The sequence below is a fragment of the Terrapene carolina genome, unplaced genomic scaffold (genome assembly GCF_002925995.2).
Source record: "Terrapene carolina triunguis isolate 2854851 unplaced genomic scaffold, T_m_triunguis-2.0 Scaffold740, whole genome shotgun sequence".
Classification (NCBI taxonomy): Eukaryota; Metazoa; Chordata; order Testudines; family Emydidae; genus Terrapene; species Terrapene triunguis.
In genome coordinates, this window is record NW_020665091.1 from 4521267 (window position 1) to 4546657 (window position 25391).

The window sequence follows — 25391 nt, forward strand, 5'->3', positions numbered from 1 at the left end:
CAACATTTCATTTTTAAATCTCATTTTAAGGCAATATCATGATTTTTTTAAGGGCTTGAGTCATGATTTTTGAACGCTGGGGTTTGCTATAGTGCATGCAAGCTACCCCTCATGCATTTCTGCAGACCTTAACGTCAGGTGATCAGCAGGACTGCGGAAATGACCTGCAATTGCAGTTCATAGCCACCAGAGGCCGCTGTGTTTCCTGCAGACCAGGCAGCCCACTAGTCTCCAGAGCACTCATTTTTGGTTTGAAACAACCTTTTGTTTAGAAATTTAAGCTAATTATAGTAAAAAATTAAAAATTATATAAAGTCAAAATCTAAACAAAATATTTCAATCAACTTGAATCAAAAAAGTTTTTGGATTGTTAGTTTGTGGAATTTTTTGAGATTTTAACTTTAGTTTCAGTTCAGACTAGTACAATTTTTCAAAATCTCAAACATTTTTCTGAGCTCAAAGCAGGACCAACCCCAACTAAATCATCCCAGCCAGGGCTTTGTCAAGCCAGGCCTTAAAAACCTCTAAGGAAGGAGATTCCACCACCTCCCTAGGTAACCCACTCCAGTGCTTCACCACCCTCCTAGTGATAGGGCTGGTCCACACTAACCCCCCAGTTCGAACTAAGATACGCAACTTCAGCTACGTGAATAACGTAGCTGAAGTCGAAGTATCTTAGTTCGAACTATAAAGTACTTACCGCGGGTCCACACGAGGCAGGCAGGCTCCCCCATCGACTCCGCGTACTCCTCTTGCGGAGCAGGAGTACCGGCGTCGACGGCGAGCACTTCCGGGATCGATCCCAGAAGATCGCTTGCTTACCGCCGAACCCGGAGGTAAGTATAGACGTACCTATATAGTGTTTCCTAATATCCAACCTAGACCTCCCCAACTGCAACTTGAGACCATTGCTCCTTGTTCTGTCATCTGCCACCACTGAGAACAGCCTAGTTCCATCCTCTTTGGAACCTCCCTTCAGGTAGTTGAAGGCTGATATCAAATCCCCCCACATTCTTCTCTTCTGCAGACTAAATAACCCCAGTTCCCGCAGCCTCTCCTCGTAAATCATGTGCCCCTAATCATTTCTTTGGGGGGACTTCATGGGGATGTGTGTGTGTGGGGGGGCGATTGGCAGTAGCTCTGTGACCTTTGCCGACCTGCTTTGTGAGCCTGAGGCACCTTGTGGGTGGCAGGGGTGGAAACAGCCGGCGGCACCAGTCACCATTGGAAGAAGCGGGGGAGGGATAGCTCAGTGGTTTGAGTATTGGCCTGCTAAACCCAGGGTTGTGAGTTCAATCCTTGAGGGGGCCATTTAGGGATCTGGGGTAAAAATCTGTCTGGGGATTGGTCCTGCTTTGAGCAGGGGGTTGGACTAGATGATCTCCTGAGGTCCCTTCCAATCCTGATATGCTATGATTCTGTAAGCAGAGTCAGGATGAGCTCTACCCTGACATCTGGTGGTGAATTATGGCGAGTGTGGAAAAGAACTCCAGGGGCTGATCTTGTTTGCATAGGCACACCCACTCGCCTGGCATGAAACACAGCAACTGAAAGTGGTTACTTTGGCTGGTGTGGGATCCCCAGTTTCTCTATTATTGGGGCAGGAAGAATAAAGTTTTGTTACCCTGATTTTGTGAATCAAGGCCAGTGGAACTGTTGTATGACAGAAGGACTGAGTGAGTCCTTCACCATTACCTAAGTAGCACTTGCTTGACAAGGGGCATGGATTACAAAACCCAGTGAATTGAGAGAGGATGGTGATGGGTATTTGTACCTGATGGTATGGGCCCCCTCTGAGGGTTTGAAACACCAATTGCACTGTCTCCTCTCTCCACTGTTGAATATCAGAGTGAACTTTGATTCCCTTAGGAGTTTAGTTACAGGCTACTGAGCTGAATTCACTTTGGGCCAATGGTGCACCAGCACTGGGGCTCCCCTACTATACTATGAGCTGAAATTGCTAAGAGCTGAAATCACAAAAGAGCGGACGTTATTAAGAGCTGAGATCACTGAGGCTGTGTTAACTAGTGGGGGAGCCTGAAGCTATATTGCTCAGCAGCTGGCGGAGCAATTTGTGGGGACGACTGGAGGAGCAGCGAGCGGCGTGGAGCCTTGCGGGGCCGGTTGGAGTGGCCCAAGGAACGGCGAGCGGAGCTGTTTGTGGGGACGGCTGGAACGGCTTGCAGGTCGGTGAGCGGAGCGGAGTGGAGCGGAGCAGCTTGTAGAGCGGAGCAGTTCGTGGGATGGCAGGAAAGTGGACTGGCTCGTGGTAAAGGCTGCGGCGGAACCCCCACGGAGAAACAGACGGTTGGCCAGCCTCGGATCACGTAAGGTGCCCCTTAACACCCTGCGTGCCCCCCCCCCCTTTTACTCTGGGGCTGCACTGACCAGGGACAGAGACTTTGGGGGTTGTTGGACTTTTGGGACTTTGGGTGGTTGCTGGACCCAAGAGACTTTGGGGATGTTGGACTTTGGGGACTCTGGGTGATTTTTGGGTTGCTGGATTCAAGAACCAAAGGGAAAGGACACAGCCCAATTTGCTGGGGTGGGTTTTGCTCATGGTTTGTGTTATGAATCCTGTTTGTGGTGTTTTTCCAATTTTATGCTGATGTCGTTTACCTCATGTTATTTAACATTTTCTGCTACACTCAGACTCCGTGCTTGCGAGAGGGGAAGTATTGCCTCTTAGAGGTACCCAGGGGGGTGGTAGGTAAAATTGTCCCAGGTCACTGGGTGGGGGTTCGAGCCGGTTTTGCATTGTGTTATTGAAACGGAACCCCTAGATACAGAACCCGGCCCTTGTTGCTGCCAACTTAGATGGGCAGAAGGGTTACAATTCTATGATCAGCCTCAGGACAATGACACGGCCGAATCCCAGCGCGCTGCGCTCACCTGCTGCTATTCCGACCCCCAGCGAGGTTCCTGCAGCTGGTGCGTGGCCGCACAGAAGCGGCGCGCTGCATTCTGGGAAGCTAGTCCTCTCGGCCCGGACATTCCCTGCGGCCGTCTCATGCGGCTCTTGTGGGGTGGGGTTGGTTGGTACCCGAGCTCCGCACCGGGCGGCCTGGGGACTCCCCACCTGGAAGGACTCTATCTCCCAGGGGGCCGTGCGGCGGGGCCGGAAGCTACGCGTAGGAAGGAGCGGACACCCGCGCACAAGCGCAGTGAACGCTGCTGCGGCCAGCTCGGGGCAGGCGGGAGGGAGGGGCGCCGCGCGCCTCGGGCCCGAGAGGCGAGACCGCGGGCTGGGCCGGGCAGAAGGTAATTGAGCGGGGGGGGCGTTGGTCCGGAGGGGGGACAAGGCACCGTGGCTGCGACCCTGGCGGGGCTGGAACGGGGAGCGACGGGCGCGTGAGGGGATCCTGGGGCGGGGCAGCCGTTGGGTGAGCCAGGAAGCGGGGCCTGTACTGGGGGGCGGCGGGGCTGGGATGCCGCGGGCAGGTGGGGGCGGGCAGGTCGGGGCAGGGGCGCTGGAAGGATTTGTGTAGTGGGAGGAGCTAAGAGCCTTTGCACCAAACTGTAAACCCTGCATAAGATGGGAACCACTTCACCCCCCGCACGCTATGGGTTGGGGGGGTGATAAGGGGATTGACGCCACCTCGTTTGTAACGGGGACTTGCTGTGATGGCCCGGTGGGAACCAGCCGCTAAAGACTGGGTAGGCTGTCAGTGCTTAACTTACGCCCCTTTCAGGTACAGCGTGCACTAGTAATGGTTCTGTCAGGTGGGATGTGTGTGTGGTGTCATAATAAATGGGGGAGACAATAGTTGAGGTTGCAGCAATATTCTATGGTAAACTTCGTGTTTAGCTGCCACATAATTTTGGCTTGGGAAACTGTTAAGGATATAACATTGCCAGATTTATATTTAAGTTTGAGAAGACTTTTGCTAAATTTGAAGAAGGTTGCTTTAACTACTTTTCAGTTACAGGCCATTAGATTTTTTTTACCATAGGGTTGGATACTGAAGGATGGCTTTCAATTCCTTGCTGCCATTTAATTCCAAAACTCCAGTTTTTCACTTTAAAATTGTTTAGTTTAACTTTGAAAAGCTGAATTATTTTGGTGAAGGAAATTGACTAAATGTTTTTTCAGCTTAAAATTTGCAACTTTTTTTGAAATGGAATATGTAAAAAAAAATGTTTTGGTCCATATATCTGGTGACATGTTCAAACTCTACTTTCTAGATTAAGAAAAATAGCCACCATAACTGTCTCACATTAGGGTGGTTTGAAGGATCACACACCTAGCAAAAGAGCCCACCACATTCATAATTCACATTTCAAAGTTAAGTTTGAGTGTGAGTTTCAGAGAAACTCAAGGTTGCATGGAGAATTTTAAGCACAACCAATAATGCATTGAATGAATTTAGGAACTCTAAGATGAAAGGTAAGTGTATGCCATAGAATGGAAATATTTGGCTCAATATTCTGCAGATTTCACAGCTGGTACAGGAGGATTGGGGTCCATGGTCTCCCTTACTTTCTTTGCTAAAACTTCAGTTTCCTGGCAACTTTCATAATGAGCAGCACTTCTCTTGCTTTGGTCTTTGTTGTTAATCATAGAATCATAGAATATAAGGGTTGGAAGGGACCTCAAGAGGTCATCTAGTCCAACCCCCTGCTCAAAGCAGGACCAATTCCCAACTAAATCATCCCAGCCAGGGCTTTGTCAAGCCGGGCCTTAAAAACCTCCAAGGAAGGAGACTCCACCACCTCCCTAGGTAATGCATTCCAGTGCTTCACCACCCTCCTAGTGAAATAGTGTTTCCTAATATCCAACCTGGACCGCCCCCACTGCAACTTGAGACCATTGCTCCTTGTTCTGTCATCTGCCACCACTGAGAACAGCCGAGCTCCATCCTCTTTGGAACCCCCCTTCAGGTAGTTGAAGGCTGCTATCAAATCCTCCCTCATTCTTCTCTTCTGGAGACTAAACAATCCCAGTTCCCTCAGCCTCTCCTCATAAGTCATGTGCTCCAGACCCCTAATAATTTTTGTTGCCCTCCTCTGGACTCTTTCCAATTTTTCCACATCCTTCTTGTAGTGTGGGGCCCAAAACTGGACACAGTATTCCAGATGAGGCCTCACCAATGTCAAATAAAGGGGAACGATCACGTCCCTCGATCTGCTGGCAATGCCCCTACTTATACAGCCCAAAATGCCGTTAGCCTTCTTGGCAACAAGAGCACACTGTTGACTCATATCCAGCTTCTCGTCCACTGTGACCCCTAGGTCCTTTTCTGCAGAACTGCTACCTAGCCATTCGGTCCCTAGTCATGCGAAGCACCTTAGGAAGTTAGACATTGGGAGGCTGCAGTAGCAGGACCCATAATACCATAGAAGAAGCCTCAAGTTGAGTATCTCCCCAGAGGTGGATATCTTCATTCTTGCCATATCTTTTCATAAAGATTCAATAATAGCTCCATTTCCTAATGGAAAGCAATAGCCATCTCTAGGGATTAAGGGGAGCATCTGTTTTCCATTTATTTAGACCTAGTATCTTTTTCTTATTCCAGCAAATTATCTCTAGAATCATAGAATATCAGGGTTGGAAGGGACCTCAGAAGGTCATCTAGTCCAACCCACTGTTCAAAGCAGGAGCTATCCCCAAATCCCTAAATGGCCCCCTTAAGGATTGAGCTCACAACCCTGGGTTTAGCAGGCCAATGCTCAAACCACTGAGCTATCCCTCCCCCTCTATTACCAATCCTGTTTAATATGAAGTGCCTTTTCTTTCCACTAACTATCTACATGTCTTCCATTTGTATTTTGTTGTTACTGCTCTCTTTGTAGATGTATTCATGCTCAACCATGTATATTAGTTGGTGTCTGCTACAGACCACCAAATCACGATAGGGAACCAGGATAACCTCCTCCTTATGCACCTATCTATAATATGCAGGAAATAAAAACTGTCTGATTATGGGGGTCTTGAATTTGAGTGACACATGGTGGAGTCTCATGCTGCCAGAACTAGCATATCCTTGGAGTTTCTAAACCAGGGGTCAGCAACCATTCAGAAGTTTTTATCAATGACCTGGAAGAAAACATAAAATCATACTGAAAATTTGTAGATGACACAAAAATTGAGGAAGTGGTAAATAATGAAAGGGACAGTTTACTGATTCAGAGTGATCTGGGTTGCTTGGTATATTGGATGCAAGCAAAAATATGTGTTTGAATATGGCTTAAATGTATATACCTAGGAACAAAGAATGTAGGCCGTACTTTCAAGATGGGGGAACGTTATCCTGGGAATCAGTGACTCTGAAAAAGGTTTTGGGGTTTTGGTGGATAATCAGCTGATCATGAGCTCCCGTTGAGACACTGTGGTCAAAAGAGCTAATGTGATCCTGGAATGCACAAACAGGGAAATCTCAAGTAGGAGTAGAGAGGTTATTTTACTTCTGTATTTGGCACTCACGCAACAGTGCTGGAATACTGTGTCCAGTTCTGTTGTCAACATTTCAAGAAGGATGTTGATAAATTGGAGAGGGTTCAGAGAAGTGCCACGAGACTGATTAAAGGATTAGAAAATATATATTATAGTGATAGACTCAAGGAGCTCAATCTATTTAGCTTAACAAAGAGATAAGGGGTGACTTGATTACTTTCTATAAGTACCTGCATGAGTAACAAATATTTAATGATGGGCTCTTCAGTCTAGCAGAGAAAGCTATAACAGGATCAAATGGCTGGAAGTTGGACCAATTCAGACAGGGAATAAAGCATACATTAACAATAAAGGTAATTAGCCATTGGAACAATTTTCCAAAGGTTGTGGTAGATTCTCCATCAGTGACAATTTTTAAATCAAGATTGGATGTTTTTCTAAAAGCTCTATTCTATGAATGATTTTTAGGAAGTCCTATTGCTTTTGTTATACAAGAGGTAAGGCTAGACACTAGATGATCACAATGGTCTCTTCTGGCCTTGGAATCTATGAACTCTGTTTGGGTGGTCTTGTCTATTGAGCTCTGTTGTTTTTTCTTAGATAACTGAGGGATTGTCTACACTGGCCCACTGTTCAGACTATTTCGTGTGTGAATGGCGGTGCACACCAAACTGCTGCACTGTAACTTCCCTGTGTGGAAGCTGCAGGTACGAACAAAAAGGTTCCTAGTTTGCGTTAATGTAGTCCTTGGCAAAAAGCTTAGGTAACACAGAGATAAGGATGCCTGGTGATATCTCGTGCCCTTTCAGAAAGTCGAGTTCAGCAAAACTCAGACGTCTGAAAACCAGGAAATACAGAGTGAAGGTAAACGCCCATACAGTCTTAACTCTCCCCTCTTTGAGTGATGCCCCACAATGCCCATATCACCCAGTCTAGCATTCTGCCTTTTCACTGAAATGGACAGGTGCCACCTGCATTAGACCTGTGCTCAAACACTAAGCCTACTTCCCCAACAGAATACCACACTTGTAAAATTTAATAACCATTTCATACCCTTTTACGACTTCTTCATATTTGCACCCAGGTTACCACTTAGCCCTTTGCTATCCCCTGCTCATCATTAAATCCACAGACTTATCTCATATCATACCTCTCTACTGACAATATCTATTTCAAGAGGATTCCAGTGCCCTGCTACTGACACACCCTTCACAATTCTGAATTGAAATGATCCAGACTGGAACCTCAAGGTATACAAGCACTTCTTTCTTTTCATAACATGCTGGGCGGGCAGGGGTAGGGAGGGAGAGCCTTGGACCCAGATTTCCTCATAACACAATCACAGTTCTTCCAAGCTGCTTCAACTTACTTCTCCATCATTCAGTACAGCTACACGTAACACAATGAATGTAGCTGGAATGCATGCAAATAATTCCGAGTGGGTATTGCCACCTCCAGGGTGGGTAAGTTAAGATTGTGTGGGTGTTTACTTTAACGCTGTATTTCCTGGTTTTCAGAAGTCTGTTATGCTGAACTTGGTGTTCTGAAAGGACATGCGCTATCACTGGGCCACCATAACTCTGCATTAATGAAGCTTTTTCAATTTAATGTAAATACTAAGCCCTCAACTAGGATATTGTGTGCAGTTCTAGTTGCCCCAGCTGTAAAAGATATAATAGAAATAGAAGTGGGTCCAGAGACAGATGAGTAGTGACTGACGAGATTGAGACTGCTTAGAAGGAAGGCTATTAAAAGGAATATGATAAAGGAATTTAAAATTGGGTGGCCATATTTACCCTTTGTCAAAATACAAGAAAAAGGTGGAATTCAATGAAATTGAAAAGCAACACATTTAAAATTGAGATAGAGGGAAATACTTCTTTACACAATTAATAATATACTCATAGAACTTGGAGTCACAAGAGAGGGAGACCAAGCACCTTGTAAGATTCAAATAACAGGATTAGACGTTTATTCAGAATAAGATTGTCATGGAAGTCACGGTTTCTGTGACTTTGAGAGACCTCTGTGACATTTTCTGCTTCAGCCCTGGGGTGACGGGGCTGGAGCTGTCAGTCGTCAGGGACCCTGGAGCTGTCTGGTGGTGGTGGGCTTGAGGCATGGTGGGGGTGCTGACCCCCTTCTCCCTCTCCCGCTCCCCCCTCAGCTTTCTTCTCCCTGCTCAGGCTTCAGTCATCCCTCATCAGCCCCTTCCCCCCTTCCCCCCCATTATTTTTAGTAAAAGTCAGACAGGTCATGGCTTCTGTGAATTTTTGTTTATGTCCATGACTTTTACCTGAAAGTAACTGTGACAAAGTCTTAAGCCTTAACATTTATAGAGAGGTTTATACAGATTGTTTATATTTATCTATGTTTTTAAGTATGCCCTGAATGTAAGGAGATTTTGCTGACTTCTAACTGCTAAGAGTTCTCCTATGAGCAGGTTATTTTATAATTGTCTTTCCCTTTCCTCTGAAACACCTGGTACTGACCAGTACCAGAGACAAGATATTGACTAGGTGGACCCCTGGGCAGTCCTGGTATTGGAATTCCTATGTTCCTGTTACCAAACACTGGTTAGGTGTTTCAGTCAAAGGTCAATGCTACTCCTTTTAGTGGCTTATTGCTACATCAGTGAATATACTTCCTGAATTTTTTTTTCCATTCAGAAAAGCTCAGCATGAAGCTGAGACACTGGCTATAGCTGGTGAAGTAAGCAGGCTCTAGCTGGATATGGATACACAATGAATCACTTCTGAAACAGCTTCTTGTCAATGCATAAGACCTTTCTAATTCAAGAGATTGGGAGCTTCCCAGATTCATAAATTCCAAGGCCAGAAGGGACCACTGTGGTCATATAGTCTGACCTGTATAACACGGGCGATGGAACTTCTCCAAAATAATTCCTAGAGGATATCTTTCAGATTTAGAAATTGCCCGCAATGGAGAATCCACCACGACGCTTTGTGAATTGTTCCAATGTTAATTACTCTCACTGTTACACTGGAAATAAGAGGGCTTAAATATTTATTTCTGAATTTGTCTAGCTTTAACTTCCAGCCACTGGATTGTGTTCTACCGTTCTTTACTAGGAAGGCAGCATATCATCCTGTTGTCCACCTCTCTGTTGCAGAATATTCTTTCAATTCTTCTGAGTATTGAATCTTTAACAAGGATTGTCTGTCTTCCTTGGATAGTTGGAGAATTCTTTGTGGGCAAGCTTGATTTTCTTACAAATTGGGCTGAGCTGCCATCCATGTATGTGTCCTGTACATCCCTCCGTTCCCTTGGACCTGCTGGATCTTGAGAGGTATCTTCCAGAGTTTCCCCATTGAATACTTGGTATTGATTTGAAACTTCTAGCTGTGTGGAATTCCTTCTAGTCCTCTTCTCTTTGGTAGCCACAGCCTGTCCATCCTCTTCTGTCTCCAACTGGGTAGAAAGCTGCTGTGACTTCCTGCCTCTGGTGGTTACAAACCACCAGGCTCTGTCTGATTTCCTCTCTCTCTGATTTCTGAGTGGTCAGCTCCATTCTTCCTTGAACCTGGGGTACTGTTTTTTCCCCAACCTGGCTGTCTAGGAACTCCTCAGGTTGATTCTCAGTAGCATGCCAATTTGCCCCTCCAATCCAAGAATCTTGTCCTCCAGCACATCCACCAGCTTGCACTTCATACATATGAAATCTTTTCTGTCTTCAGGCAGGAAAGAAAACATGGTGCATCCATTGCAGGTTACCCCGACTGGCCATTTTGATATCACACCTAGTGCTGAACCTGGAAGGAAAGCACCACTCATCAAGTCCCACTACCTTCAAGCACAGAGTCTGCTGCTGCACCCTCTGAAACTCCTATTAGCTGCCTCTGTTCACAACTCTCTTTCTCCATGCCTCTACCTACATGTACGCTGGTAACAATAAATGAAGCGATGCATCTTTTTCCACTAAAAAATCAAGAGGCCTGGTATCCCTAAGAGGCCTGCCTACACAAACATTTTAGAGCTCAGAGCCATATGCCTGGTGTGCAGGGCTTTCCTACTCTTCATGTCTCAACAATGAAGTTACTGACAGACAACATCACAGTGATACACTACATCAGCAGGTGGGAGTAAGATCTTTTCCCGTCTGCCAAGAAGCCATATATCAGTGGGAATGGTGCATCTGACCTCTCATCACACCAGTAGTTTGCCACCTGCCCAGTTTCCAGAACACCCTAGAAGATTATATCAGGAAGGATTTTTCCAAAAACCACATGGGGTCTTTCAAAGACTCCGTTTTGCAGAGGTTCTTTTATGTATAGGGACTACCAAAAGTAGAACTTCTTGCACATGTCACAACACCTATCAGACATTCTGCTCTAGAGGGGGCACAGTGCCAGGTTCCCTGATGGGCACATTCCTTATCCCATGGACACTGATTAATGTATGCCTATCCACTTATATCTTGCTACCCAGAGTACTATGGGAACTGAGACAAGATGCAGGTTGCATGATCGTGGTTTGATATTCAGATCTGCTGAATCTCAGTGCAACCATTGATCACCTTACCCATTCTACCTGACACAGTCTCCCAGATCCTGCACCCAGACCCAGAAACCCTGCACCTGACATCCTGAATTGTATGAATCCCAGCTGAGGTTCAGAACATTCTCCTCCAGACAGGAAACCTTTGATTAGACTTATCTACAGAGCTAAATGGAGAAGAAGTTCACTGTCTGGACATTTCAGCCCATTTTCTCCACTGGCAGCTCCAGCCTCAGTAGTTATAGACTATATCTTCTAGCCCTGAAACAGTGGAGATTTTCCGTCCATTCAGTAAGAGTCCACCTGGCAGCAATATCTGCAAATCACCCTCTTATTCAGGGCCAAACAGTGTTTTTTAACCTTACAGTAGCAAAATTCATCAAAGGACCCCTCCCCCAATTAGGGAGCCCCTTGTTTCTGGGACCTTAATATAATTCTAGTTGGATTATGGGACCTCTGGGAGCTCTTGCTCCCTTTATCACTTATCAATTAAAAAAAGCTTTTTTGTTGGCCATTAAATCAACTAGGAGAGTGTAATGGATTTACAGAGGCACTGTCTCCTGGCAGTCAGGCCTAGTGGTTAGAGCAGAGATTGCCGTTGGATGTAGGGTCAGGACTGGGCCAAGGGTGGCACTTGAATCGAGATCTGGTGTCAGAGCTGATCAGTCTGTAGACAAACCAGAATCGGTACATAGCTGGAGTATAGGTGCAAGCCGGGGTCAAAGCTTGGTGGTCAGAGTCTAGGGACAAGCCATATCAGTACTGTAACTGGAATCCAGATACAGGCCAAAGGTCGAAGCTGGGTAGTCCGAGGATCTGGGGAGGGTCAGGAAGTGGAAGCAAGGCTGGGGCTTGTCAGTAACAGGACTGGAGGGAGGTCAGAGTAGGGCAAGGACAAGACTGGAACAGGAATCAGGCAAGGCTGGGACAGGAACAGGAATGGGATCAAGAGCAGGCTGGGAGTCTCAAGAGTCTGATATGTTGCAAGGCAGCAGGAGGGTTCGGCCAGGTAGTGCTGTTGCACAGACTGATCTGCAGCTTTGGCAGGGTTGGGGAGATACCTGAGCCTGGGGGTCATCTGACCCAGGTTCGGCTTAGGGTTAGGCTGCTGCCACATGCATGCAAGCTCTGTTGGAAGGGTAAGTCAGTGCAGCTGGGTTGTTGCTGCATGTTTGAGTGATGATTCACTGCAGCTCTTTTGGAGGGGCACCTGTGTGAGCAGTCCTGGTTTGGTTGCAGGGTTGCCTGACACAGCCTTTAATGTGCTGGACCCCAGTGGTCCATACTCTTCTGAAAGGGCAGGCATGTGGCCTCAACCACTCTGAGATTGGGACTTGGGGCTCCAGTACTCCTGTTTTCCCACCATGAGGTCCTATAGCGAGTCCACCTTATTTCAGTCTCCTATGTAGACTATCTTTTTAGGGAGGAATGCCACCCAGTAAGTATTTACAGTGCTACAGGGCAGCCTTTTCAAAGCAAGTAGCATTCATTAGTCATCTGGAATATACTGCATGAGAAAGCCCTTAGTTTAGCATGGAATAGACGTGCTTAAGATCAAGTCCATATTGGTAGAAGTAATGGTTTTGCCATGCCTTGAGTTTGTGGTCCATCTGTACTCTTTCTGTCCCTGTCTCTCTCCCCTTGTATTCTCGGCAGCACACTTGAAACACTGTCTGTTCACACCCTTGGGCCTTTGTTCTTCAAACTCAGCCATGCTGTGTTCATATGTCCAGCCTGTTTGGGCTTCTCTGTAGTTGAGTGTTAATGGTTTGGTCCTTGGCTCTTTCATTTTTGACACAAGGTCTTCTGTACATGTGTATAGACTCAGCCAGTTTTTGTTAAGCCGTTTGGGTTGGAACCAGACAGCTTATGTGACTCAAACCCTTAGCCCTTACGTCCGGGAGGAATAATAACTTTCCTACCAATGAGTAGCAATACAAAATTGGTAGGGACCCTGAGTTATTTATTTTATATCTACCTATCTAGCTCATAAAATATTACAGAAAGCTACCATGTTCATCATAAAGGATAGGTGAAAAACAAGCTCATGTGGTTGGTTCCACATACCTGGTGTTTCACAAGGACAGTGTTACTCTTGGATCTTATCCAAAGTCCTGCTTCAGTTTGTTTCAGAATTCCATATAAATCAGTCCAATCTCCTCCTGGTTTGCTCTCCCAATCCATATTCTAATCTGGGGGAAGTGAGGCTTCACATGGCAGATGTAGTAAGAGCATTCTAAATAAATTGATATAACCTAGGTGCGTTCCTGAAAGATTTTATGCTATTTGTAGTATTTGCCAAAAGACTTAAGGGAAAACGTATATCCTCTCAGAGGTTATCCAAATGGGTTTCTGATTGCATAAATTCTTATTAGCTAGCCAAGAAAGATCTCCCTGGTCATATTAACAAATGCATTTCAGTATGGCTGGGCAGCTTCTGCTGCCTGTTTGGATAAAATCCCCCTACCTGTAATATGTAAAACAACTACATGGAGCTCGATCCACACAATTAGCACTCGCTATTCCCTAGTGCAGGCTTCCAGATTGGATGCTAATTTCGATAGGGCTGTCCTGCGATCACTATTCAAGTAGGACATCTCTTACTTACCTCTGAGCAATTAGACAACTACTTATTAGTCACCAAGAGTGGAATCTGTGTGGACAGTATATTTCAAAGATTCAGTTTCTGTAGAGTATCCATTCTTTTCTGTCAGCACCGCCAACTACAGTGCTCTGGGTAAACTTGATCCAAGCAGTTGAAGACTTCTTTGACAATTTGGTTTGGAAATTATTGCCACCGAAGTTGTAAAGGGAAAAGGAACAGGAAAGAGTAGAAACTAAAGAACAGACATTTGTGACTTACAGAGGAAAGAGAACCAGGCGGCATTCAACCTGGCTAGTAGTATCTAATCGCTACCAGGCATTTAGCGAGGCACTTATAGAGAGTGTCTCTGAATGTTCATGCAGAGGAACAGAACAGTGAGTTACTAGGGACAGCGAGTGAGAGTAGCTACTTGCTTTGTACTACAGGGATGTGCGAGAGAGTTTTCCCCAACCATTTAAACAAGTCCTGTAGTCCTTATCAGCATATGAAGTGGCCAGAGATTTCAGTAAGGGATGCAAGGACAGCAGAATGGTGTGCTACCCCCCAGTGAAGATCCAAGATGTAACTGCAAGATTGGATGGGATTCTGAAGTCAGCTGGCAAGTCTCCATTGATTCATAGAGTTTTTAAGACTGAAAAGGATCATTAGATCATCTAGTCTGACGTCCTGTGTATTTTAGGCCATTTAATTTTATTCTGTTACTCCTGTATTGAGCCCAATCATTTGTTTTGTTAAAGCATATTCCAGAAAGGCATATTTTTCATTTGAAGGCATCAAGAGATGGATAATCCACCATTTGGGTAGTTTGTTCCAGTGATTAATCACCCTCACTGTTTAAATTAGGCATGAATTTTTAATTTGAATTTGTCTGGCTTCAGCTTCTAACTATATTATGCTTTTTTGTGCTAGATTAAGGAGCCTTTTTCGTTATCAGTATTTTCTCCCCGTGCAGGTACTCATACACAGTAATCAAATCACCAGTTGATTTTTTTTGAGAAGCTAAATAAAGTTTAACTTTAAGACTTGTTCTCTACCCTAGAATAACTTTTGTGGCTCTTTTGAGAGATTCCAAGCGCAGAAGGGACCATTGTGATCATCTTGTCCAATCTCTTGTATAACACAGGCCATAGACAACCCCAAACTAATTCGTTTTGAATTAGAGCATATCTTAAATGAATATTGGATTTCTTTTAATTGCCAGTGATGGAAAATACACCATGACACTGGGTAAATTGTCACAATGATTAATTACACTCACTTTTAAGAATTTACACCTTATATTCAGTCTGAATTTGTCTAGCTTCAACTTCCAGTCATACATAGTACCATATCTCTAGATTGAAGAGACCATTATTAAATATTTATTCCCCAGGTAGGTACTTACAGACTATGATCAAATCACTCCTTATCCTTCTCTTGGTTAAGTTAAATCAGTGGTTTTCTCCTTTTTTAAAATTTTTGGACCCCCTAAAAAATTTCATTTGGAGGTACAGACCCCTTTGGAAATCTTAGACATAGTCTGCGGACCTCAGGTTGAAAACCACTGTTATATGGCAACGACAACCTTTCACAGACCCCTTAGACATAGGCCTGGTCTACACTGGGGGGGCGGATCGATCTAAGTTAAGCAACTTCAGCTACGTGAATAACGGAGCTGAAGTCGACGTACTTAGACCTACTCACTGCGGTGAGTCGACTGCTGCCATTCCCCCGTCGACTCTGCCTGCGCCTCTCGCGGGGGTGGAGTATAGGAGTCGATGGGAGAGCGCTCGGGGGTCGATTGCTGCCCGCTGATCCGGCGGGTATTGTAGACATACCCATAGTCTACAGACCCCCAGAGGTCTGCTGACCACAGGTTGAAAGCCACTGAGCTAAATAGACTGAGCTCCTTGAGTCTGTTACTATATGGTATGCTTTCTAATCCTTTAATCATTCTTATGGCTCTTTTCTGCATCAAAACTTGACTTTGGTGGGGCTCAACCCACAACCTTTGAATTGCCCTGATTTCTCTAGAATTCCAGTGCACGATTCATTGTGCTACAGAGACAAGTACTCTGTGTCAGAATTTGGCAGCATGGAAATTTCAGAGATTTATTTTAATTCACATGGAGAATTTATTTACAAAATTGGTGAAGGAAAGAAATGTTTCCAAGGGTATCACAAGAAACAATGTAATTTAAAAAAAAAAAAAAGCATTTTAAAGTTTTATTCATATTTTTAAGACTTCAACATTTTGTATGGAAACAATGTTGAAGTTTCTGAATGATCTGTTTGTGGAACTTGTATTTTAAAAAATAAAATTCCCTGAGGAATGTGAGCAGAGTGAGGTGGGAGTCTAGTCATTAATGGTTGTAAATTCAGGTCTTATGCTAAATTCAGTCCAATTTATGACTGACTAATCTTGAATACAGCAGCTCTGGGTGACATTTCTTAGTGAATATTTGTACCTTAATTGCACTCTCTCAGCCTGGAATTCACTCAGAATAATACATATAATGGGCCTGAAATGTCTGCGACATGTAAGCTATCAGGGACCCACAGTTGAACCCAGATGCAGCTCATTGTCCTCAGCTGATTCAGCTAATGCACCTGGTCCCCTGATTGGCTGAAGACTCCAGCAGCCTGGGATCTCTAGCCACTGAATAGCATTCCATGCCTGCAGCTGTGTTTCTGGTCCTGGGCATGCTCTCAGCTCCTTCCTTGCTCCTGCCTCGAGCTACTTGTTCCAGGCTCCCACCTGTGGTTTCCTCCCCCCGGTTCCTAGTTTCCTGCCCCTGCTCTGGCTGATACTCTTAACTCTGACCTTTCACTTCTGATTCCTGGCTCCAGTTCGCCCCCTGGACTTAGTAACTGGGCTTCTGATTCGGGCTGTGGCCACTAAGCCTAGTCACCCCTGCTCCAGCCAGTAGACCAGCCTCCTGCCATGACCATTAGGCATAGCGACCCATGACCTGGTCCTTAACAGAAGCCACTTCTGGTCTCTGGAATTTGTTTAGCATCATTACCAAAAATATTACCAGGTGTTTTTCACTAGAGCCCCTTAAGTTACTGAGAGCTGCCTTAATCTGTTTTTAATCAGGTTATGTTAACATCCTCATTGTTAACTGAAACAACCAAAGGTGAGAGTAGACTTACTACTGGCTGGATAATATTTGTTATGTGCTGAAGTGAAAAATGAACTTGTCTTGCACAGGGATGGGAGATTTTCAGAACCTACACATAACATTATACTCTTATTTCTCCATTTTAATTCAGTCAACAGCCTGCAATATCTGTGCTTGTGAAACTTTTTGGGAACATATTTGCCACAACAGATTAGGCCACTGGACAATAACTAGCGCTTCAGAGAAGCTTTATAAGCTCCCTATAATAAGGGCCAGTGTACTGTGTAACATGAGAACTAAATTCAGCAGTAAAGCTACCTGAATTCTGCAGTATAATGCTGTTGAAATCTGTGGCATACTGGAAAATTTGCATCTGTATGAGAGGCATAGAAACGTTCAGAAAATGAGAATTTTATGTTTACCATCTCAAGATTTTAAGTGAAATGTTAGAGAGGACAGCAATGCAGATATAAGATCTGATTCACAGCACAATTTTTTAAATAGAGTCTCTCCACTGACTTCAGGATTTTGGGTCAGGCTCAGTAACCCCACAGTTCAGCAAATATATATGAAACTCCAATAAACAATGACCACCGCCAGACTGATACCATTACTATTGGTCTTCTCAATTACCCAAGAAGAGAAGATGTATATGTGCTTTGATATCATAAACTATAAACTTCAAAGCTACTCACTGGTGTTTTAGTGAAAATACAGCTTTATTTCTTCCTAGCTTCTTTCCTACAAACTGTATCCCCAAAACTTTAGAGTGTAACTGCAGACTGAGAGAAGGGAAAAGAGATGAAATTCAGATGAAATTTGAAAAGTTGGAGAATTGATTAAATGGAGAGAAATGGGAAAGCTGCCTTAAAGAGCAAGGTTTACAGAAGAGAAGGCATTTGTGCTGTGAGTGGGGAGATTGTGTAGAGAGACAGATGTGACAAAGAAATTAATGTAAGTTTTGTGTGGTTAGCTGGGGCAAGTCCTTTGATGGTTTTTAAAAAGGGGGGAGGACAAACTGTTTTTTTAAACTGAGAGAGAATTTCAAATAAACTATCTTTTTAATCCATTAACTGCTGTGTAACAGAGTTCTAAAATATTAGTACTGTTTAAGTAAGCAGCTACTAAAAACCCAAATAAACTAGTCTTAAGTATCCGCTTTAACCTGCACCCAAAAGTAAGACAATCCTGTATTTTAGTATTAGCCTGGAGTATTTCAAGCATCCCCTGTACTAGTACTTTCATGCTGTTGAGAGTCTGAGAGTGACATATGAAGTCTATGCAAGTCCTGTGAACTATTTCTGCCTTCACTTAATAGTCTCTCTTTCTCCCAGAAGCACTAGTCAGGGTGGGGACAGTGCCTGGAGGTATAGCTAGCTACAGCAGTAATAAAGGAAGAACTGGAAGCAGTGTGTTCCTGAAAAGAAATCTCTTGATATGACCCACCTCTTTTTAATTGCAGTATTCTAGAAATCATGACAACCTCAGGAAAAGAGAACTTCCGATTGAAGAGCTACAAGAACAAGTCTCTGAATCCTGATGAAATGCGTCGTAGGCGAGAGGAAGAGGGCCTTCAGCTACGGAAGCAGAAAAGGGAGGAACAGGTATTGCAGAACTCTTCTCTTGTAACTATAGCCAGTTCTCAAAAGAAGGCTTTTCTTTAAAATGTCTGCCCCCCTGGTTATCCCTGACCTGATAAATTCATTCATGCTAGCATACCGGTGATTATAGAGCAGACTTCTTTGAGAGTTGCTCCTTGATCTACTGAAATCACACCTGTGTGCTAGAGCCCTGGTTCTGCCATGATTATGATGATGTAAGTTCACACTCTAACCCTGCTCATTAGACTGATATGTTGAATAGGGAGTTTAAAGTTTTTTGTGTCCCCAACTGATTGAGAATCAAGAGAGATGCTGAAAACAACCACTGGACTAGTGGTTTCCTGTTACCTAAGGAGAAGGCAGCCTGGGAGCAGGAACAGTGCTGAGGACCTTTTCTTACCACATTTTGCTATAATTAATAGTTTTTCAGGTTCTTTTAGAAAATTCTGTTTCTGAGGGGTTCATAATTGAAATGTAAAAATTTCTGCTGGGCCAAAACTCATCTCAAAGCCTTCACCCAAGAAAAGCCTAACTCAGAAACCTGCACAGAATTCTTCCCCATAAATCTTAAGAGCAAAGTGGTGTTACGCATTTCTATACTATTTCCCCCCATTTTTTTTGACCCAGGGCTATATCAGTAAACAAAAATAAAAATCTTTATTGATCTCTGAAACATTTTTGTTCTCTTAGAATTTTCCTATTTATTAAAATCCAGTGTGATATGTTTTTCCGACATTAATCAAAATCCTGTGTGTTACTAACATCTTAAGCCTGGTCTACACTACAAATATAGGTCAATGCAGGGCAGCTTATGTCGACCTAGTTGAGCATATGTCCACATTTAAATTTGGCTCCCACCAACATAAGTGCCATTTTTGAAACTAATTTTCCTGATTGCCCGGCTTGATGAGCACATCTACCAGCTCTCCATTGTTGAATGCAACTGCCCAGCTGACTATGGAGTAGACAGGAGATATTGGCCTCTGGGTAGAAGAGGCTGTGCAGGCACTGCTTCGAACCAGCCATAGAAACAGCAACATCCTGAGCAATCTGCTCATAGGGATGCAGGAGAAGGGATATGACAGGGACCAGCAGCAACATATGTGAAAGCTGAGGAGCTGCAGCAGGCGTACCAGAAGGCCAGGGAGGCCATCAATTGATCCGGCCCCGAGCTGCAGACCTACTGCTTTTACGCAGAGCCACATGCCATACTCAGTGGAAATCACACCGCCACCTGCCACAGCACCCTGGATAGTTCCAAGGAGCCCAAGTCACCAGCCTCTGCTGCGAACAGCAGTGAGGAGGTGGTGAACAAGGAAGAGGAGGAATATGTTGGATAGGTGACCAGGGAATCCAGCTGTGCAGCGAGCCAGTACCTCTTTTTACTCCACTGCAGTCTAACCAGTCCTACCAGATGAGCATGGGTGAGCTCAGGTGAGTGTGTCGTTTAATTTTAAATTACAGGGATGGCATCCCCAAAGTAGCAGGACACTCTTGAGTTATCATTAATTTACTCATTGTAGAAGAGGTAGTGTTACGGCTGAGAGAGAGTTGCTATCTGCTTTTCATTCCCCTCTAGAGTTAGGCGGGATGCGGGGGAGGAGGGCTGCAGAGCAATTTGTTTATGTTCACGGGGATGTTCGAATCCTCCTGAGCGATCTTGATTAAACTTTTATGGAAGTACTCTGTAATCCTCTGCTGAAGGTTTCTAGGGATGGCAGCCTTACTTCTTCCTCTGCAATAGAACACTTTCCCATGCTAGTCAGTAATAATTTCAGCAGGCACCATTGCAATACACAGCCCAGCAGCATATAGTCCTGGGCTGCTTTGTGACACCCACAGCAGCTGTTCTCTTTGTGTCTTTGTAACCCTCAGGAGTGAGATATCAGCTAAAATCACCACCGCCTTTTGAAAACAGTGTCAGTATTCAGTGGCATTGCCCTATACTTAAGTCCCTTCCTTTTCAGTTTAAACTGATTTTTACTGAAAATTTTCCAGGTTTTACAAAAAGTATTATTCATTTTTTTTTCTGATTTTTCACCCTACTTTTGTATCATTCAAATATATAAAAAATAACTTTTTATTAGGAAAATACAATACATTGCGTGAGATCTATGTATTACGATAATACATTAGTCTGTATGTAAAGCTGCCTGTTGAAGTAAGGCTATGTATTAGTCTAGAAGCTACACACAAGAAACAAACAAGTTCTGAAGTGCATGTGCATCTGAACATATTGATGAATCTCACCCCAGGTATGCATTTCAAGCTGTGAGCAGCTTTAAACCATAACTGTTTAAAGATTTGACACCCTAAAATGAGAAGAAAACGAAAATCTGTATCAGAATATATTTCACAACACAAGGAAGCATTCGAAAGTTTAAAAACAAAAATAGGAGAAAAGGATGAAGTTGAGTGTATGTGTTGCAAATGGTGTGGCCCAATTATTAAATGTAAATATTTATAGACTAATAGTTCTAAGTCTACAACAGTAAACTTTATTCAAATGAAAAATTTTATTTGGGGATTAGAGATATATTGTTTTCTTAAACTCAGAAGTGGCATTGTGTTTTGAGTAGGGCTGTCAAGTGATTAAAAAAATTAATCGTGATTAATTGTGCGATTAAACAATAATAGAATAGCATTTATTTAAATATTTTTGGATGTTTTCTACATTTTCGAATATCTTTATTTCAGTTACAACATAGAATGAAAAATGTACAGGGCTCACTTTATATTTATTTTTTATTACAATTATAAAATGCTGTAAAAAACCAAAAGAAATAGTATTTTTCAATTCCCCCATTACAAGTACTGTAGTGCAATCTCTTTATCATGAAAGTTGAACTTACAAATGTAGAATTATGTACAAAAAAGCCTGCATTCAAAAATAAAACGATCTAAAACTTTAGAGTCTACAAGCCCACTGTTATAGCCGGTATTGCAAGATATTTACATGCTGGATGTGCTAAAGATTCATATGTCCCTTCATGCTTCAACCACCATTCCAGAGGACATGCGTCCATGCTGATGACGGGTTCTGCTTGATAACGTTTCAAAGCAGTGCGGACTGATGCATGTTCATTTTCATCATCTGAGTCAGATGCCACCAGCAGAAGGTTGATTTTCTTTTTTGGTGGTTTGGGTTCTGTAGTTTCCGCATTGGAATGTTGCTCTTTTAAGACATTTGAAAGCATGCTCCATACCTTGTCTCGCTCAGATTTTGGAAGGCACTTCAGATTCGTAAACCTTGGGTCGAGTGCTGTATCTTTCCTTCGAAATCTGACTTTGGTACCTTCTTTGTGTTTTGTCAAATCTTCAGTGAAAGTGTTCTTAAAATGAACAGCATGTGCTGGGTCATCACCCAAGACTGCTATAACATGAAATATATGGCAGAATGCAGGTAAAACAGAGCAGGAGGCATACAATTCTCCGCCAAGAAGTTCAGTCACAAATTTAATTAAACGCATTATTTTTTTTAATAAGCGTCATCAGCATGGAAGCGTGTCCTCTTATCGAAGCATGAAGGGACATACAAATGTTTAGCATATCTGGCACTTAAATACCTTGCAACGCCAGCTACAAGAGTGCCATGTGAATGCCTGTTCTCACTTTCAGGTGACGTAAATAAGAAGCAGGCAGCATGATTGCCCGTAAATATAAACAAACTTGTTTGTCTTAGCGGTTGGCTGAATTCGAGTGGATTTGTAGGCTCTAAAGTTTTACCCAGTTTTGTTTTTGAGTGCAGTTATGTAACAGAAGAAAAATCTACATTTGTAAATTGCATTTTCATGATAGAGATTGCACTACCGTACTTGTATGAGGTGGATAGAAAACTGGCTAGATCGTCGGGCTCATTGGGTAGTGATCAATGGCTCCAGGTCTAGTTGGCAGCCGGTATCAAGCGGAGTGCCCCAAGGGTCGGTCTTGGGGCCAGTAGATATGCTGGAGGGTAGGGAGTAGGATACGGAGGGACCTAGACAAATTATAGGATTGAGCCAAAAGAAATCTAATGAGGTTCAACAAGGACAAGTGCAGAGTCCTGCATTTAGGATGGAAGAATCCCATGCACTGCTACAGACTAGGGACCGAGTGGCTAGGCAGCACTTCTGCAGAAAAGGGCCTAGGGGTTACAGTGGACGAGAAGCTGGATATGAGTCAACAGTGTGCCCTTGTTGCCAAGAAGGCTAACGGCATTTTGGGCTGTATAAGTAAGGGCATTGCCAGCAGATCGAGGGACGTGATCGTTCCCCTCTATTTGACATTGGTGAGGCCTCATTGGGAGTACTGTGTCCAGTTTTGGGCCCCACACTACAAGAAGGATGTGAAAAAATTGGAAAGAGTCCAGCGGAGGGCAACACAAATGATTAGGGGGCTGGAGAACATGATTTATGAGAAGAGGCTGAGGGAACTGGGATTATTTATTCTGCAGAAGAGAAGAATATGGGGGGATTTGATAGTTGCTTTCAACTACCTGAAAGGGGGTTACAAAGAGGATTGGTCTAGACTGTTCTCAGTGGTAGTAGATGACAGAACAAGGAGTAATGGTCTCAAGTTGCAGTGGGGGAGATTTAGGTTGGATATTGGGAAAAACTTTTTCGCGAGGAGGGTGGTGAAGCACTGGAATGAGTTACCTAGGGAGGTGGTGGAATCTCCTTCCTTAGAGGTTTTTAAGGTCAGGCTTGACAAAGCCCTGGCTGGGATGATTTAGGTGGGGATTGGTCCTGCTTTGAGCAGGGGGTTGGACTAGATGATGATCTATAATTCTATGAATTGAAAAATACTATTTCTTCTGTTTATCATTTTTACAGTGCAAATATTTGTAATAAAAAATAATATAAAGTGACCACTATATACTTTGTATTATGGGTTGTAATTGAAGTCAATATATTAAAATGTGGAAAAACATCCAAAAATATTTAATACATTTCAATTGGGATTCTATTGTTTAACAGTGAGATTAAAATTGCAATTAATCACGATTAATTTTTTTGAGTTAATCGTGTGCGTAAACTGTGAGTCATCGACAACCCTAGTTTTGAGTTCTGTTTTGTTCTTCAGCAAACCACAGTGATGAATGAAATTGAAAGCATTAATCTATTGAATATTTCCCCCCGTCTTTCTGTCCGCCAAAATAAACCCCGATATTTACCCAGAAATTTTTTTTTAACTGATTTTCACCTGCTTTTGTTGTTGTGGTAATAAACATTGATAAATTCTTGGGAAAAATAAAATAAAATAAAAACTGAAAATGAAGGGCCCAACCTATACTTTAAGAATCATGCAACTGAACAGTTCCTTCCCATTTTCCCCAACCCCCAGCGGGCCATACTAACTACGACTGGGGCTGGGGCTGGCACTGTGCACAGGCAACCCCAAGCAGAAGTGAGAATGTAGTTGGTGCTTAAAACTTTACCGGAGGAAGGGGACTGAGTTAAGCATTTTGAGTTTCACTTTCCATAGTGAGTACACTGACAATAGTACCTCTTTGTGTTTTATCTGCAAGTGCTGCCATTGCAGCCTTCACGGTCTCTCTCTGCACACCCACAGAATGCCCGAGCCAGATAAGGAGGAGAAAGAACAGGACTCGTGATCTCGTTCCAGGAGATCCTGCAAGCCAGTGCTGCAACGGACAGTGAGCACAGGGCCTGCAGGATGAACACTGGGGGGACAACCTGAAGAAGCAAAGAGTGGAGAGGAGAAAGGAGCAGGAAAAGGAGAGGGAGATGCATCAGGATATAATAGGGATTCTCAGGCAGCAAACACAGATACTGCAGACTTTTGTGGACTTGTGGGTTCAACAATCCCATGCTCACCTCCCTCTGCAGCCCATTGAGAACTCAATATCAGAACCTCCCATGCCCCCCTCACCCCAACATTCCATATAACATTAGGGGCTGCTGCACTACTGCTCTCCCACCCCCACCCCAGGGGACATTAAAGACAATCACAGCTTCACTTACACCGACCTGTGAAAGCCACGATTGCTGTAGGTGTAGCTGAGATGGACAAGAATGTTCTTTCCCCCTCATTAGTTCTGTTAATTTATTAGGTTTTTTTAATTAAGTTTTTAATGTACCATATATACTCATTCATAAGCCGAATTTTTTTAGTAAAAAAGGGAAGTACCAGAGAAGGGGGTCGGCTTATGAACGGGTATAGAGAGGGAGAGGTGGGACACAGCCCCTCCCCCCAACAGAGGGAGCAAGGAGAGGCAGCACAGCCAGCAGAACCAGAAGGGAAGAGGCAGGGCCAGAGTCTCTCCGCTTCTGGCCACGCTGCTCTCTCCCCAGCCTCCGAAGCAGCTGCAGCTCCGGAGCTAGCAGGCTGCAGCCGTGCTGCTCGGCCATGCCTCCCAGAGCAGGTTGTGGCTGCGCCGCCCGGCCCACCTAAGCATGACCGGCCCAGCCCGCCGGAGCAGGCTGCGGCTGCGCTACCCAGCCTGCCGGAGCAGCTCCAGCCAGGCCAGAGACATCCTCCCCTGGCCCACCCCAGATAAGGTGGGAAGGAATGGGATGGGGAGAGTGTGGGGGTCCCGGGCTAGGGGTGGGGTTATGTGGGGGGTGGTCACAGGGGTTACTCCCCTGACCCCCAACTTCTTCCCCCTCCCCAAAATTTCCCCACCAGTTGCTGTCCCGGCCCGTCAGGATAAGCAGCTGGCATGCCGGGACACTTTGTTTACTTAGGTTTACCTCTGTGCTTGCGGCTGCTCAAGGTAAACAAACCATCTTGGTCCACCAGTGGCTTATCCTGATGGCCCAGGAGCCAAAGTTTGCTGACCCCTGAATTATAGGGTCGGCTTATGAACAGGTCACAAAAAATTTCCTTTTTTACTTACCCATCTTGGGGGGGTCGGCTTATAAACGAACTGGCTTATGATCAACGAGTATATACGGTATGTGTTTTTAAATTACCCGAGGTTTGTTTTAGGTTTTATTTTCAATGATTTTGTTATAGAATAAAATTATTTGAAACATAATTCGTCTTTATTACTTCACAACATATGCTGGCTGGTGCTCAGCTGTTCTGAAAATGACCAATTACCTGTTTCTGCACAGTGTCATGCAACTCAAGATCATTCACAAACAAAATGAATAGGTGCGTTGACAATGTTATATGCCTACGTGTACAGCAATCAACACACAATTCATATCAGGCTGCAAAAAAGA

General features: G+C 44.1%; 1 protein-coding gene across 6 annotated transcripts in view; it reads left to right on the plus strand.

Annotated features, from left to right (window-relative positions):
• The first annotated feature begins 2904 nt into the window (after window positions 1-2904).
• KPNA1 (karyopherin subunit alpha 1) overlaps window positions 2905-25391 on the plus strand; it is a 155912-nt gene continuing 133425 nt past the window's right edge. For 5 of the 6 annotated variants that reach the window (XR_003370207.2, XM_026660197.2, XM_026660200.2 and 2 more), the window contains exons 1-2: window positions 3610-3657; window positions 18084-18225. Coding sequence is in view for 5 of the 6 variants with exons in the window: in XM_026660197.2 (XP_026515982.1) it covers window positions 18097-18225 (129 nt within the window). In the remaining variant the exon portion in view is untranslated. Of the gene's footprint in view, window positions 2932-3609; window positions 3658-18083; window positions 18226-25391 lie in introns of those variants that run through there. The other variant, XM_026660199.2, reaches the window with a different exon arrangement.